This window comes from Arachis duranensis, chromosome 3, assembly GCF_000817695.3.
Source record: "Arachis duranensis cultivar V14167 chromosome 3, aradu.V14167.gnm2.J7QH, whole genome shotgun sequence".
Taxonomy (NCBI): domain Eukaryota; kingdom Viridiplantae; phylum Streptophyta; class Magnoliopsida; order Fabales; family Fabaceae; genus Arachis; species Arachis duranensis.
This window is the reverse complement of record NC_029774.3, coordinates 119,418,780-119,432,086: the sequence shown is the minus strand read 5'-3', so window position 1 is coordinate 119,432,086 and position 13,307 is coordinate 119,418,780. Positions and strand designations below refer to the sequence as shown.

General features: G+C 41.7%; 1 protein-coding gene across 1 annotated transcript; it reads right to left on the bottom strand.

The window, feature by feature from the left end:
• Window positions 1-11,612: 11,612 nt before the first annotated feature.
• Window positions 11,613-13,088, bottom strand: LOC107480583 (uncharacterized). The gene is made up of 2 exons (XM_016100738.1): window positions 12,970-13,088; window positions 11,613-12,813 (listed from the first exon to the last, which is right to left on the bottom strand). The coding sequence occupies exons 1-2, from the start codon at window positions 13,086-13,088 to the stop codon at window positions 11,613-11,615; spliced, it is 1,320 nt and encodes a 439-aa protein (XP_015956224.1).
• Between the last annotated feature and the right edge of the window lie 219 nt (window positions 13,089-13,307).

The window sequence follows — 13,307 nt, the reverse complement described above, 5'->3', positions numbered from 1 at the left end:
ACAAATAACCACCTTTTATTTCAACACTATCCCTATCAATTAATTATGTTAGTACTCATTAACAGGTTATCCTATCCGTGTTTCATTCGGTTATAATTAAACATGACTACAATATCCCAACCTAACTTAAACACAATGAAACCCAATAAACTACACTAAGAACATTTAGGATACCCAACCACACTCAATACGAATATAGTGAAGAACCATTACTACAATGAAAAAAGAAAAATAAAAGGAAAAAATATAGATAAATAACTCTTAACTAATCAACTTTAAACAACTATAATTAATAATTGATAATTCTATATTTTTTAAAAAATAAAATTTAAATAATTACTAATTATTGACAATTTAAAAAATTAAGAATATACTATACTTGTGCCCTTCTTAGCTAGACCCTTTGTTGATAAACTAGAAGGATTGTAAAAAGAATCCAAAGTTCCAAAAGGCACAACCACTTACTTGCAGTCGAGGAGGCAATTGTCCAAATGAGTCCTGACACAGATGTCTTGCTGCGCAAAATTTATAACCACACAAACGAAACCATATAGCAGCGGCATTCAGGAAGAAAAAAAGGTGGAAGTGAAAACAACGAACGAAGTATTTATGTTTGATTACAAACCGTTTTGCAGGCAACATTAGTTTGAAACACCGTCATTTTTGCAAAAACGGGTAACATTTTGAAACACTTCATCTATCCGAAACTCGATCGGATAAACTAAAATATAATAAAATTGGAACCTCAGACCACGTTAAGTAGCCAACAGAAGTACAGGGTGAACTATGGGAATTTTCTCGATAATAGATTTTGCCTCATTGTCCATAAACACGCGCAGAACCCAGCGACAAAAATTGTATTTATCTACACGCTTTACTCGTATGACCAGAAATATATCACACTTCGGTCTTTAGAGCTAAAATTAAATGTTTTACTTAGGATAAACATCGTAGCTGGGGTAATCCTTGACTTTGCCTAGGAATTTGGGACATAATGATTATAATAGGAACATTTAGTCAACATTATATCTATGAATAATTCAAAATCGAACAATAAAGAAAGCAGCATTGCCATTGATAAACAGATTTTACACCATTAAGATCTTACAAAATAACAGTTCCAAAACGAACCACATTAATGAATATTGAGTAAATATCCAAATTAGTTCCTGAAAGTTTATTCGATCTCCAAATTGATTCCCGAAAGAATAAATTAATCAAAATTGTCCACCAAAAATTTAAAAATAGTAATGTTAATCTTTACGTCTCTCTTCTGTTCATTCTATTAGTGACGCTGTTAAATCTTGCTTATGTGGCCATCAGTGTGTCATATTAGCATGCCAGGTTAATGCAGAATGTATGATGACAAGATATGTTTTGATATTTATGTCAAATCAGTCAAATAGGCAATCTCAAACAATTCATATAGTATGCATATGATGAATGCATGTCTCTAGTGGCTGATGATATCATCTGTCGGTTATAGAGCCAACCCGACAAGTCCTGGTAGCTAACCATCGGACTGTCCCTCTGTCGTGCATCCCCAACTCGAGTTATACTCATCATAAACTTGATCATAATCATGATCCATATCCATCAACCTCACTGGTGAATATTTACGGGGGCGAGCTCATCCGGGGCTTTCACAGTGCCCAGCCACCCTTACGACATAGGGTCAAAAGAGCTTCGAGTCTCAACCTGGAGCACGTGGTGGCTAGTCACTGCTTCCTTCCAGGGAAACTCTTATCTCCAACAGTGGAAGTGCAACATTCACAATTCATTCAACAGCATATATGCATTTATACTTAGCCATAATCATGGCTCCGCCGTAGCACGGCAATAATCTAGTCATCCGGCTCACGGTTAAATCTATAACCAGCCATTCGGCTCACGGTTAAATCCATAACCAGCCATTTCATTAACAATTACGGCCTTTCGGCCCATGGCATAACAAGCACTTCCACCGCTATCCTCCGCCTCTCACATAATCATCTTTGATCCTCATTGATCATTCATTTTTCCCTTACTTCACTCGCAAGTTACCACATCCCCTAACTCCTTTTCAAATAGCTAGGCATATTATAATGATTTAAGACATAAGTGGTGAGATCGGAGGCTTAGAAGTATGAGATTTGGCTTTTAAAACTCAAAAATCAACTTTGGGATGAAAATAGGGCCACACGTACGCGCACTCCACGCGCACGCGTGGATGGCCACAAAACTCATCATTTTAACCCACTTCACCCAAGTGGCTCAAACTCAAACATATTGACATATCATATACTCTTCCTCATGCCAATTTTCAACAACACCAATTCTAATAAATCATCATTGTACACAATCAATATCATACTCACCATCGACATGGTTCAATCCACAGTTCAACCATAACCAATCATCAAGCATATATCACAACATGCATATGTCTCATACATCATACTATCAAGGCATCAACAATCATTATCACATATATGACCACATCATATATTTCAACCATTCAACAACATCAACAATTCAATGCCTATCTTAGGGCCTCTAGCCTAAGTATTTCCTACCACATTACATATTAAATACGGAAAACCGAGACCATACCTTAGCCGATTTCCCAAGCTCAATCGGAGCACTTTCAAACCACTTTTTCTCAAACTCTCAAGGCCTCAACACCTCCAAGAAAAGATTTTTCACCACCAAATCCCTTTTCAAGCTTCTCAATATCACTAATCAAGCTCCAATATTCACATATACACAACTTAAGCCACAATCATCACACCCATACACAACATCTCAAAACCCAAACATCATAGAACCACAAATTATACTAGGGTTGAGAATCTTACCATACCCAAGGTCCAAGGAGACAAGATTAACCTTCTCCTTTAAGAGAGTTGGGTCTTATAACATCAAAGAACCCAAAATCTCAATATTTTTGCTCGTGAAACTCGAAATCAAAGCTGGAAATTCGAAGAGCAAAACGTGGCTTACCTCAAGATTGATTGTATGGGTTTTGTAGAGCTCTCTGCAGTGAACGCGTGGCCGCAAACGGTGCGACAATCGGAGCTCAAGATCAAAAGTTATGGTAGTTTGAAGATCAAGTGAGAGAAAGAACTTGAGAGAGTGTTCTTCCCTCCATTTCAGCGTGTTTGAGTGTTGTGAGGAGAGAGAGTGCTGAAAACTAGGGTTTTGGTTTAGTTATGTTGGGCCAAGGGCCCACTTTGGGTCCGGTTGGCCCGATTTGGCCCGTTCGGTCCAATCTTAGTCCGAATTCTATAAAATTGGTACCAAAATTCTCGTCTCAATCTCCTCTATCACATTTAGCCATAAAAATCACATTTAGGGCTTTCTAGAATAAATTCTCATTTATGGGTTAATTAGCCGTTAATTAACCGGGTCTTACATTCTACCCACCTAATTGGGAATTTTGCCCACAAAATTCAAATGCAAATACCTGAGAATAAGTGCGGATAATCCGTTCACATCTCCGACTCAAGTTCACAAGTGTGTTCCTCAACACCGCCTCGACTTCATGCCACTTTGACTAATGAAACATCTTTTCCACGCAACCGTTTGATACTAGTATCATCAATTCTGACTGGAGCCACTGGAAGCATCAAATCTTCCCTTAACTGAACCGACTCAGGTTCTAACACATGGCTAGCATCAGAAGTGTACTTCCGAAGCTGTGACACGTGAAACATGTCGTACAGATTCGAAAGATGAGGTGGTAGAGCCATCCGATACGCCACCGGTCCAACCCTCTCCAGGATTTGAAATGGACCAATGTATCGAGGATTCAACTTCTTTGTTTTAATCGCCCTACCTACTCCCGTGGTCGGAGTAACCTTAAGAAAGACATAGTCTCATTCATCAAATTCTAAGGGCTTTCACCTCTGATCGGTGTAACTCTTTTGATGACTCTACGCCGTAAACATCCTATCTCAGATTTTCTTGACTTATTCAGTAGTCTCAGTTATCATTTTCAGCCCCAACAAGCCTTTCTCTCCAGCTTCATACCAACATAGCGAAGATTGACATTTTCTCCCATACAAGGCCTCATACAGAGCCATTCCGATGCTCGCATGATAACTATTATTGTATGCAAACTCCACTAATGGCATATACCGATCCCAACTCGCTGGTTGGTCCAAAACACAAGCTCTCAACATATCCTCTAGTGTTTGGATTGTCCTCTCGGATTGACCATCTGTTTGAGAATGGTAAGCCGTGCTCAAGCTTAATCGGGTTCCAAAAGCTTTCTGAAATGCACCCCAAAACCTTGAAGTAAAACGAGGATCTCTATCAGAGATTATAGTAGCAGGTACACCATGAAGTCTCACAATCTCCTTTATGTATAATCGTGCTAGCTCCTCAAGGGTGTAAGTCATACGAATGGGTAAAAAGTGAGCTGACTTCGTCAGTCGGTCCACAATCACCCAGATAGCATCAAAACCAGCCCTAGTCCTTGGCAATCCTAACACAAAGTCCATTGCAATACTTTCCCACTTCCATTGTGGAATCTCTAAAGGTTGCAATATACCGGCAGGCCTTTGATGTTCAATCTTTACCTTTTGGCAAGTTAAGCACTTTGATACATATTCCGCCACATCATTCTTCATACCCGGCCACCAAAACATCGCCTTTAAATCATGGTACATCTTAGTACTTCCCGGGTGAATGGAGAATCCGCTTTTGTGTGCCTCCTCTAAAATATCTTGCCTTAAAGTGCCAACATCCGGCACAATGATCCTACCCTTGAATCTCCATAACCCATCTTTTTCTTCCGACACTCTCCACTGTTTTCTTTGCTCAATGGCCGGTAACACCTTCCACAACGCTTCATCATTTTGATGAGCCTTTAGGAGTTCGAACTTAAAATCACTTGAGATTTCTAATCGGCTCAAACACAAAGTTCTAGATACTTTTCGAGCACCAATTTTTGGACTCTCGAATCCCTTGAGCAACTTCTCCTCTTGAAGCATCATCCAAGCCGCATATAATGACTTCTGACTTAATGCATCCGCCACTAAATTCGCCTTTCCCGGATGGTAATTCAACTCAAAGTCGTAGTCCTTCAATAATTTCATCCACCTTCTCTGCCTCATATTAAGTTCTTTCTGATCAAAGAGGTACTTCAAGCTCTTATGATCAGAGAAAGCTTGAAACTTAACCCCATAGAGGTAATGCCTCCACACCTTTAGCGCAAACACGACCACAGCAAGCTCTAAATCATGCGTAGGATAGTTAACTTCATGCGGTCTCAACTGTCGTGAGGCATATGCCACCACATTATGATGCTGCATCAGCACGCACCCTAGACCCTTCAATGAGGCATCACAGTACACCTCAAATGGCTCGTTCGGCTTAGGTAACACTAACACAGGTGTAGTGGTCAACTTTTTCTTCAATGTCTAAAAGCTCTCCTCGCACTCAGGAGTCCAAACAAACGGAGTGTCTTTGCGGGTTAACTTTGTCATTGGCAAGGCTATCTATGAAAAGCCCTTGATAAACCTTCGGTAATAGCCAGCTAAGCCCAGAAAACTTTTTATCTCCGTTACGGTGGTTGGTTGCTTCCAATCCATCACAGCCTCCACCTTAGTTGGATTTACGGCTATACCCTTCTTACTCACCATGTGGCCCAAAAACTTCACTCACTCTTCCAAAACTCACACTTAGACAGTTTTGCATAGAGTTTCTTCTTCTTTAGAATCTACAACACGGTCCTCAAGTGTTCCGCATGCTCTTCCTCAGTCTTGGAATAGATCAGTATGTCATCAATGAAGACAACAACGAATTTATCTAGAAACGGACAGAAAACTCTATTCATGTAATCTATAAACACTGCAGGAGCGTTCGTCAATCCAAAAGACATTACAGTGTACTCGTAATGACCATAACGAGTCCTGAAAGCGGTCTTAGGGATATCCTCACCCCTCATCCTTATCTGGTGATAACCGGATCGCAAATCAATCTTGGAGAAAACCCCAGCTCCTTGTAACTGATCCATGAGATCGTCAATTCTCGGCAATGGATACTTATTCTTTATTGTAACCTTGTTCAGCTGCCTGTAATCCACACAGAGCCGCATACTCCCATCTTTCTTCTTTACCAGTAACACTGGAGCACCCCACGGAGAGACACTTGGCCGTATAAAATTCTTACCCAACAAATCCTCTAATTGAGACTTCAACTCAGTCATCTCTAACGGTGACATCCTATAAGGAGCACTTGAGATTGGTCCCGCCCTAGGCACCAACTTAATAGCGAACTCAACCTCTCGGTTAGGTGGAAACTCATCAATATCATCGGGAAACACTTCTGAAAACTCACACACAACCGGAATCTGCTCCAACCTTTGATCATCACCCGAAACTCCCGCGGTTAACAACAGGATACCCTGACATTCGATTCCAGAACAGTTCACCATCATCGAATTCAAGTAATAATTATTCACCACGACCGGCCCTTCTGTATCTTCCGCCATAAAGTACACCGACTTTGTAGAACAATCAAGTAGGACATGGTTCTCAGATAACCAGTCCAATCCCAAGATAAGATCAAGACCGATCATCGACAAATAGACTAAACTATGAACAAAATCACGCTGCTTGAACTTAAAGGAAACTTTCGGGCATCCTAGCCTAGTTACCATGGCTTCATGGGTAGCATTATACACTTTTAGGTCATAACCTAAAGTTACAATCTTCAATCCTAACTCATGGGCTTTCTCAAATGCAATGAATGAATGCGATGCCCCCGAATCAAATAAAGCATTTAAAGTTTGACCAGCCATTTCACAGTTACCTCGAATGAGTGTCTCAGATCCCTCGGCACCTATAGCTGAGGTGGTGAACACCCGACCAGTCTGTTGTGCTTTCCCAGCACCTTGTTTCTGCTTCTCCGGGCAGCTTGCGGCTTTGTGCCCCGCCTTTCCACAATTTTAGCACAAACCCCATTCGGCCTTGCATGGTGCTCCCGAATGGTGACTCCCACATCTAGTACAAGCTTGATCATTTTGAGGCTGCTTCCCAAACTTCTTCCCTTAGAAGTTGTTGTTGTTGGGCCTCCTGAAAGAGCTTTCCCTCTTGAAAGGCGGACCTCTAGGTGCAAAGCTCTTCCCTCGGTTCTGTGGGAATGATCCTTTGTGACTCCCTTTCTCAGCGGTTGCCCTCTTTACACACTCTTCAGCAACGCTACGCTTGTTTACCAACTCGGAGAAAGTCCTAATCTCCATTGGTCCTACTGAGCTGAAGATATCGCTCTGAAGTCCTCCTTCATACTTAACATACTTCCATTCCTCATATTCTACCGGAGTCCCTTGGCACATACGAGAGAACCTGAACAGCTCCTCAAACTTGTCAGTATACTCTGATATGGACATGGTACCCTGCTTCAGCTGTAACAATTAAAGCTCATTGGCCGTCCTAGCAGAAGTCAGAAAGTACTTCTTATAGAACTCCTCTTGGAAGACATTCCAGGTGATATAGTCATCACCCTGCTGCAGAAGACGTCGGATACCTTGCCACCAATGCGACGCTTCACCGGTGAGCATATAGGTAGCAAACTCGACACGCTGTCCTTCAGGTACCACTTGCGCTTGTAGTGCTCGCTCCATAGCCTGAAACCATGTATCAGCTTCTGTCGGGCTAGTAGTTCCCTTGAACTTAGGCGGATTAACCTTCAAAAAATTTGCCAGTGTCATCGGGCCCTGAACTCCACCTCCATCATTACCATGGTTGTTTATCTGTTGACCAAGAGCCTCAGCAGTAGCTTGCATAGCAGCAGCCATGTTCTCTAACGCAGTCATAAAGTTCACCGGGTTATTAGAGTTATTCTTCGGCGCACGAGCATTCGTACGACCTCTTCCACGGCCTCTACTGCGTCCACGAGGCGCCATTTGGTCCCTATACATACCAAACAATCGATATTAAGTTGATCAGTCTCAATATCGGAAGTCTAGTGCTTCAAAGTCCCAAATGCATGCTCATGAACGTTTATGCCAATTATATCAAGCAGATATACTAATAGCACATAAAACACACACAGAGAATGCACAGAAGCATAGTCAGTCCGTCCCTCAGGCTCTACAGGAACGAACTGCTCTGATACCATAATGTAATACCCTACCATACAGAGTCTTATGCTTAAGTCATAATTCAGAGATGGCAAGGTATTACGACCTCTAAAATAAAAATTTAGTACGTATAGTAGTATGAATGATTATAACTAGGAGCCTTTGTAGAAAAAGGAGTAAACAAAAATCGCAACTCAAAAGCGCAACACTCCGATTGATAACGCAACGAACAAGGATAAACCAACGCGAGATTATATATATACAAAGGAGTGTCAAAAATAGGAATATCAAGACTCAAAATCCGGCTGTGAAGATAACCGGTCCGAGCATAGCAATATATACAAATGATAAAATAAGGAAAACCCCAAAGAAAACCCAAAGGGACACAAATACAGAAACCTATTCTCCAAAATCTCCCATAAGAGGAGCCATCACAGTTTGTATTATTTAATAGAGATAAAAGTATCTAAGCAAAACATATAAACCAAAACATAGCTCTGAGAACAAAGGATCTTTGCTAATCCAGAAGTCTCCAGCAGGCCTCAGCGAGAAACCTCACGTCCTGCATCTGAAAACCACAAAATACGCATGGGTGAGAACCAGATGTCCCCAGCATGGTAACAGCTTCCACATATATAATACATAATAATAGAAGAAAGCCGAAGGCAATCCTAGAACTTCCTCCAGATAATATCAAAGCTTATAAACAAGCTAAACCATATGTGGGGACTGACTAAAGATTCTTCAGTCTAACTAATACTTCTCTTTCCAATTCCTTCACACCTCCCAACCACCAGCAGGAGTATAATGTAGCAAACACAGTTATATCAAATAAGAAATATACAAATAGGAACAATTAAGGCATTTAGACAATTAGCAAGTAATATACAGTCAAATAGGCAATCTCAAACAATTCATATAGTATGCATATGATGAATGCCTGTCCCTAGTGGCTGATGATATCATCTGTCGGTTATAGAGCCAACCCGACAAGTCCTGGTAGCTAACCATCGGACTGTCCCTCTGTTGTGCATCCCTAACTCGAGTTATACTCATCATAAACTTGATCATAATCATGATCCATATCCATCAACCTCACTGGTGAATATTTACGGGGGCGAGCTCATCCGGAGCTTTCACAGTGCCCGACCACCCTTACGACATAGGGTCAAAAGAGCTTCGAGTCTCAACCTGGAGCACGTGGTGGCTAGTCACTGCTTCCTTCCAAGGAAACTCACATCTCCAACAGTGGAAGTGCAACATTCATAATTCATTCAACAGCATATATGCATTTATACTTAGCCATAATCATGGCTCCGCCGTAGCACAGCAATAATCTAGCCATCCGGCTCACGGTTAAATCCATAACCAGCCATTCGGCTCACGGTTAAATCCATAACCAGCCATTTCATTAACAATTATGGCCTTTCGGCCCATGGCATAACAAGCACTTCCACTGCCATCCTCCGCCTCTCACATAATCATCTTTGATCCTCATTGATCATTCCTTTTTCCATTGCTTCACTCGTAAGATACTACATCTTCTAGCTCCTTTTCTAATAGCTAGGCGTATCATAATGATTTAAGACATAAATGGTGAGATCGGAGGCTTAGAAGTATGATATTTGGCTTTTAAAACTCAAAAATCAACTTTGGGATGAAAACAGGGCCACGCGTATGCGCACTCCACGCGCACGCGTGGATGGCCACAAAACTCATCGACGCGTATGCGTCATGCACGCTAACGCGTGGATTGAAAATTAGCCAACCAACGCGCACGCGTCAACCACGCGTACACGTGGGTGCTCTCGTGCCTCAGGCACAAAACTGGCACAGTTCTGGCACAATTCTCTGGAAAATGGCTGGGCATTGGGTGCAGCACATTCGGCGCGCCCGCGCACATCACGCGCACGCGTGGATGGCACTTTCTGGAAGAACGGCGCGTACGCGCCAAGTGCGCCTATGCGCGGAGGGTCATTCTGCTAAAAATTTTCTAAGTTAAAAGCTGCAGAATTCCCAGATTCAACCCCCAATCTTCCAACGGACATAGCTTTCTCATTTTTAATCGTTTTTCACCTGTTCTTTGAACAGCATGGACATCCCGGATCCAATTTCATTTCTAAATAGATTTGGCACAAAACATAGATCCGTAGTCCAAGTTATGTCCCGTCAAAGTATGCCCAAAAACTATATTTTTCATACAAAACCACAAAGTGCCATTTTCAAAACAAGCCATTTTCAACTCTTTTCTAAATCAATTAAAACATGCCAATTCCATCCCTTTTCTTTGAAATCAATCAAAATATATCAAATTCAACATCAAGCCTCCTCAACTCACACATTGACATTTTACTACAATTCACCAAAATCACTATCCCATCATTTTAACCCACTTCACCCAAGTGGCTCAAACTCAAACACATTGACATATCATATACTCTTCCTCATGCCAATTTTCAACAACACCAATTCTAATAAATCATCATTGTACACAATCAATATCATACTCACCATCAACATGGTTCAATCCACAGTTCAACCATAACCAATCATCAAGCATATATCACAACATGCATATGTCTCATACATCATACTATCAAGGCATCAATAATCATCAACACATATATGACCACATCATATATTTCAATCATTCAACAACATCAACAATTCAATGCCTATCTTAGGGCCTCTAGCCTAAGTATTTCCTACCACATTACATATTAGATACGGGAAACCGAGACCATACCTTAGCCGATTTTCCAAGCTCAACCGGAGCACTTTTAAACCACTTTTCCTCAAGCTCTCAAGGCCTCAACACCTCCAAGAAAAGATTTTTCACCACCAAATCCCTTTTCAAGCTTCTCAATATCACTAATCAAGCTCCAATATTCACATATACACAACCTAAGCCACAATCATCACACCCATACACAACATCTCAAAACCCAAACATCATAGAACCACAAATTACACTAGGGTTGAGAATATTACCACACCCAAGGTCCAAGGAGACAAGATTAACCTTTTCCTTCAAGAGAGTTGGGTCCTATAACATCAAAGAGCCCAAAATCTCAATATTTTTGCTCATGAAACTCGAAATCAAAGCTGAAAATTCGAAGAGCAAAACGTGGCTTACCTTAAGATTGATTGTATGGGTTTTGTAGAGCTCTCTGCAGTGAACGCGTGGCCGCAAACGGTGCGACAATCGGAGCTCGAGATCAAAAGTTATGGTAGTTTGAAGATCAAGTGAGAGAAAGAACTTGAGAGAGTGTTCTTCCCTCCATGGCCTCCATTTCAGCGTGTTTGAGTGTTGTGTGAGGAGAAAGAGTGCTAAAAACTAGGGTTTTGGTTTAGTTATATTGGGCCAAGGGCCCACTTTGGGTCCGGTTGGCCCGGTTTGTCCCGTTCGGTCCAATCTTGGTCTGAATTCTATAAAATTGGTACCAAAATTCTCGTCTCAATCTCCTCTATCACATTTAGCCATAAAAATCACATTTATGGCTTTCTAGAATAAATTCTCATTTATGGGTTAATTAGCCGTTAATTAACTGGGTCTTACACCGGGCATCGTCAACTGCACCCCTATCATCCAACTTGGCAACTCGGCATAAGACTCTTCCCATTCTCCATATATTTGTGCAACTACCTTCTGTTTTGCCTTCCAAACCTTCCGGTAACTGGGCTTGAAGCCGTAATAAGCTTCAGTTGCTTGTTGCAACACCTTGATCGGTACTGCAGCATCTGCACTAACCAACGGAAATATCCTCGCATAGATAATGTGGTAATCAAGCTGACGGTGATCACTGGAAATAGATGTGGCTAAGCAAGTGTGGGGACCGTTGTACCTCCTAACCTCCCAAGTGCCCTTTCGTGCTCGGAGCGAAATCCGAATCAGCCAACTACAACTTTTGCCGAAATCCTTGCACTTTCCATGATACTTCAGATGGTCCGATTCCAACACTCGATACTCAACACCTCGATGGATGCTATACTCCTTCACACTTAGAACAGCTTCATCTTTACTCTGGAAGGATTGCCCAATCTGAAATTCTGTAGATGAACCCCCAATTGTAGCAACTCCCACCGGGTGTTCACCTAGAGCCTCTAAGTTTAGAGTTGAGAAGTGTGGAGGGTACTGCTGTGTGCCAGAACTTGAAGGTGCTTGTTGTGCATGTGGATTAGCACCTGTGTCATCATCGCTGTCCCCAAAGATATTTACAGGCTTCTGGTCAGAGTCATCGTCCCGCATTGCATTCTCTACTCGATCAGGTTCCCCAAAGCCTTGAACTTCATCAACTATGGCACGACCTGACTCCCCCTCAAATGCCTGCTGCTGGACCCCTTGATTAGGGAAAGGTACAGAACGAACTGCCTCCGTTTGTACCAAATCAGCCGCGAAGGAAGGTGATGCAACCTGCGAAATAGATGGCCGGATCGCAGGCACCGAACAAGACGCACCGCTTGCGGCAGTCGAGCTATGAACAGGAGCCGATGCCCCAGAACTATCGACAGCAACCTCCAACTTCGCATACAGCTCGTGTATTCTGACCTCCAGAAAATTCCTTACACAATGAAACAGAACACTAATATCTTCGTCAGCCGCTAACACGAATGTATCATACTGAACACCGCTCGAGACTACAGCGATGGGAATCTTGTAGAAAATCTTCTTCACCAACTTGCTCCCAAATACCCCAAGCTTCTGCAAGATGCTGTTCTTCACATCCGACAAAGTGCTTGATGAACTAACGAATACACTCAATAGTTCTCTGTCAGTGAACTTCACACCATATTTTTTGCTTTTTTTTTATTTTCCCAGAGCAATGCACTAAGACAAGAACACTATCTTCCTTACTTGACATTGTGATAATGATCTCTTCACCAGCTTGAATCTCACTCACCATATATATAGATTTTCCATCTGCATAATTCCTTTGAACATAATTCCTTTTCCTTCCATAATTTTTCTTGTTACCAAAACCTTGCTATTTACCTCTTCTGGGGTAATGATTTGCCGCATTTACTTCAGAAAATTGGGTGGCGCCAGGTGGGCGTGCTTTGTGATTCTTTAAGAGCAACTCATTATTGCGTTCAGCAACAACAAGGTAAGAAATTAACTCAGAATATTTTTTAAACCCTTTTTCTCGATACTACTGTTGCAGGAGCACATTCGAGGTATGAAAGATTGAGAAAGTTTTCTCCAACATATCATGATTAGTTATCTTTTTCACACATAATT

Bases quoted from the DNA above. Each gene is read 5' to 3' on its own strand.
- LOC107480583 (XM_016100738.1), bottom strand. From the start codon at position 13,088: ATGCGGCAAATCATTACCCCAGAAGAGGTAAATAGCAAGGTTTTGGTA. The intron at 12,814-12,969 runs GTGAGTGAGATT...TGTATTCGTTAG, and splicing joins ATGGAAAATCTATATATATG to TTCATCAAGCACTTTGTCGG.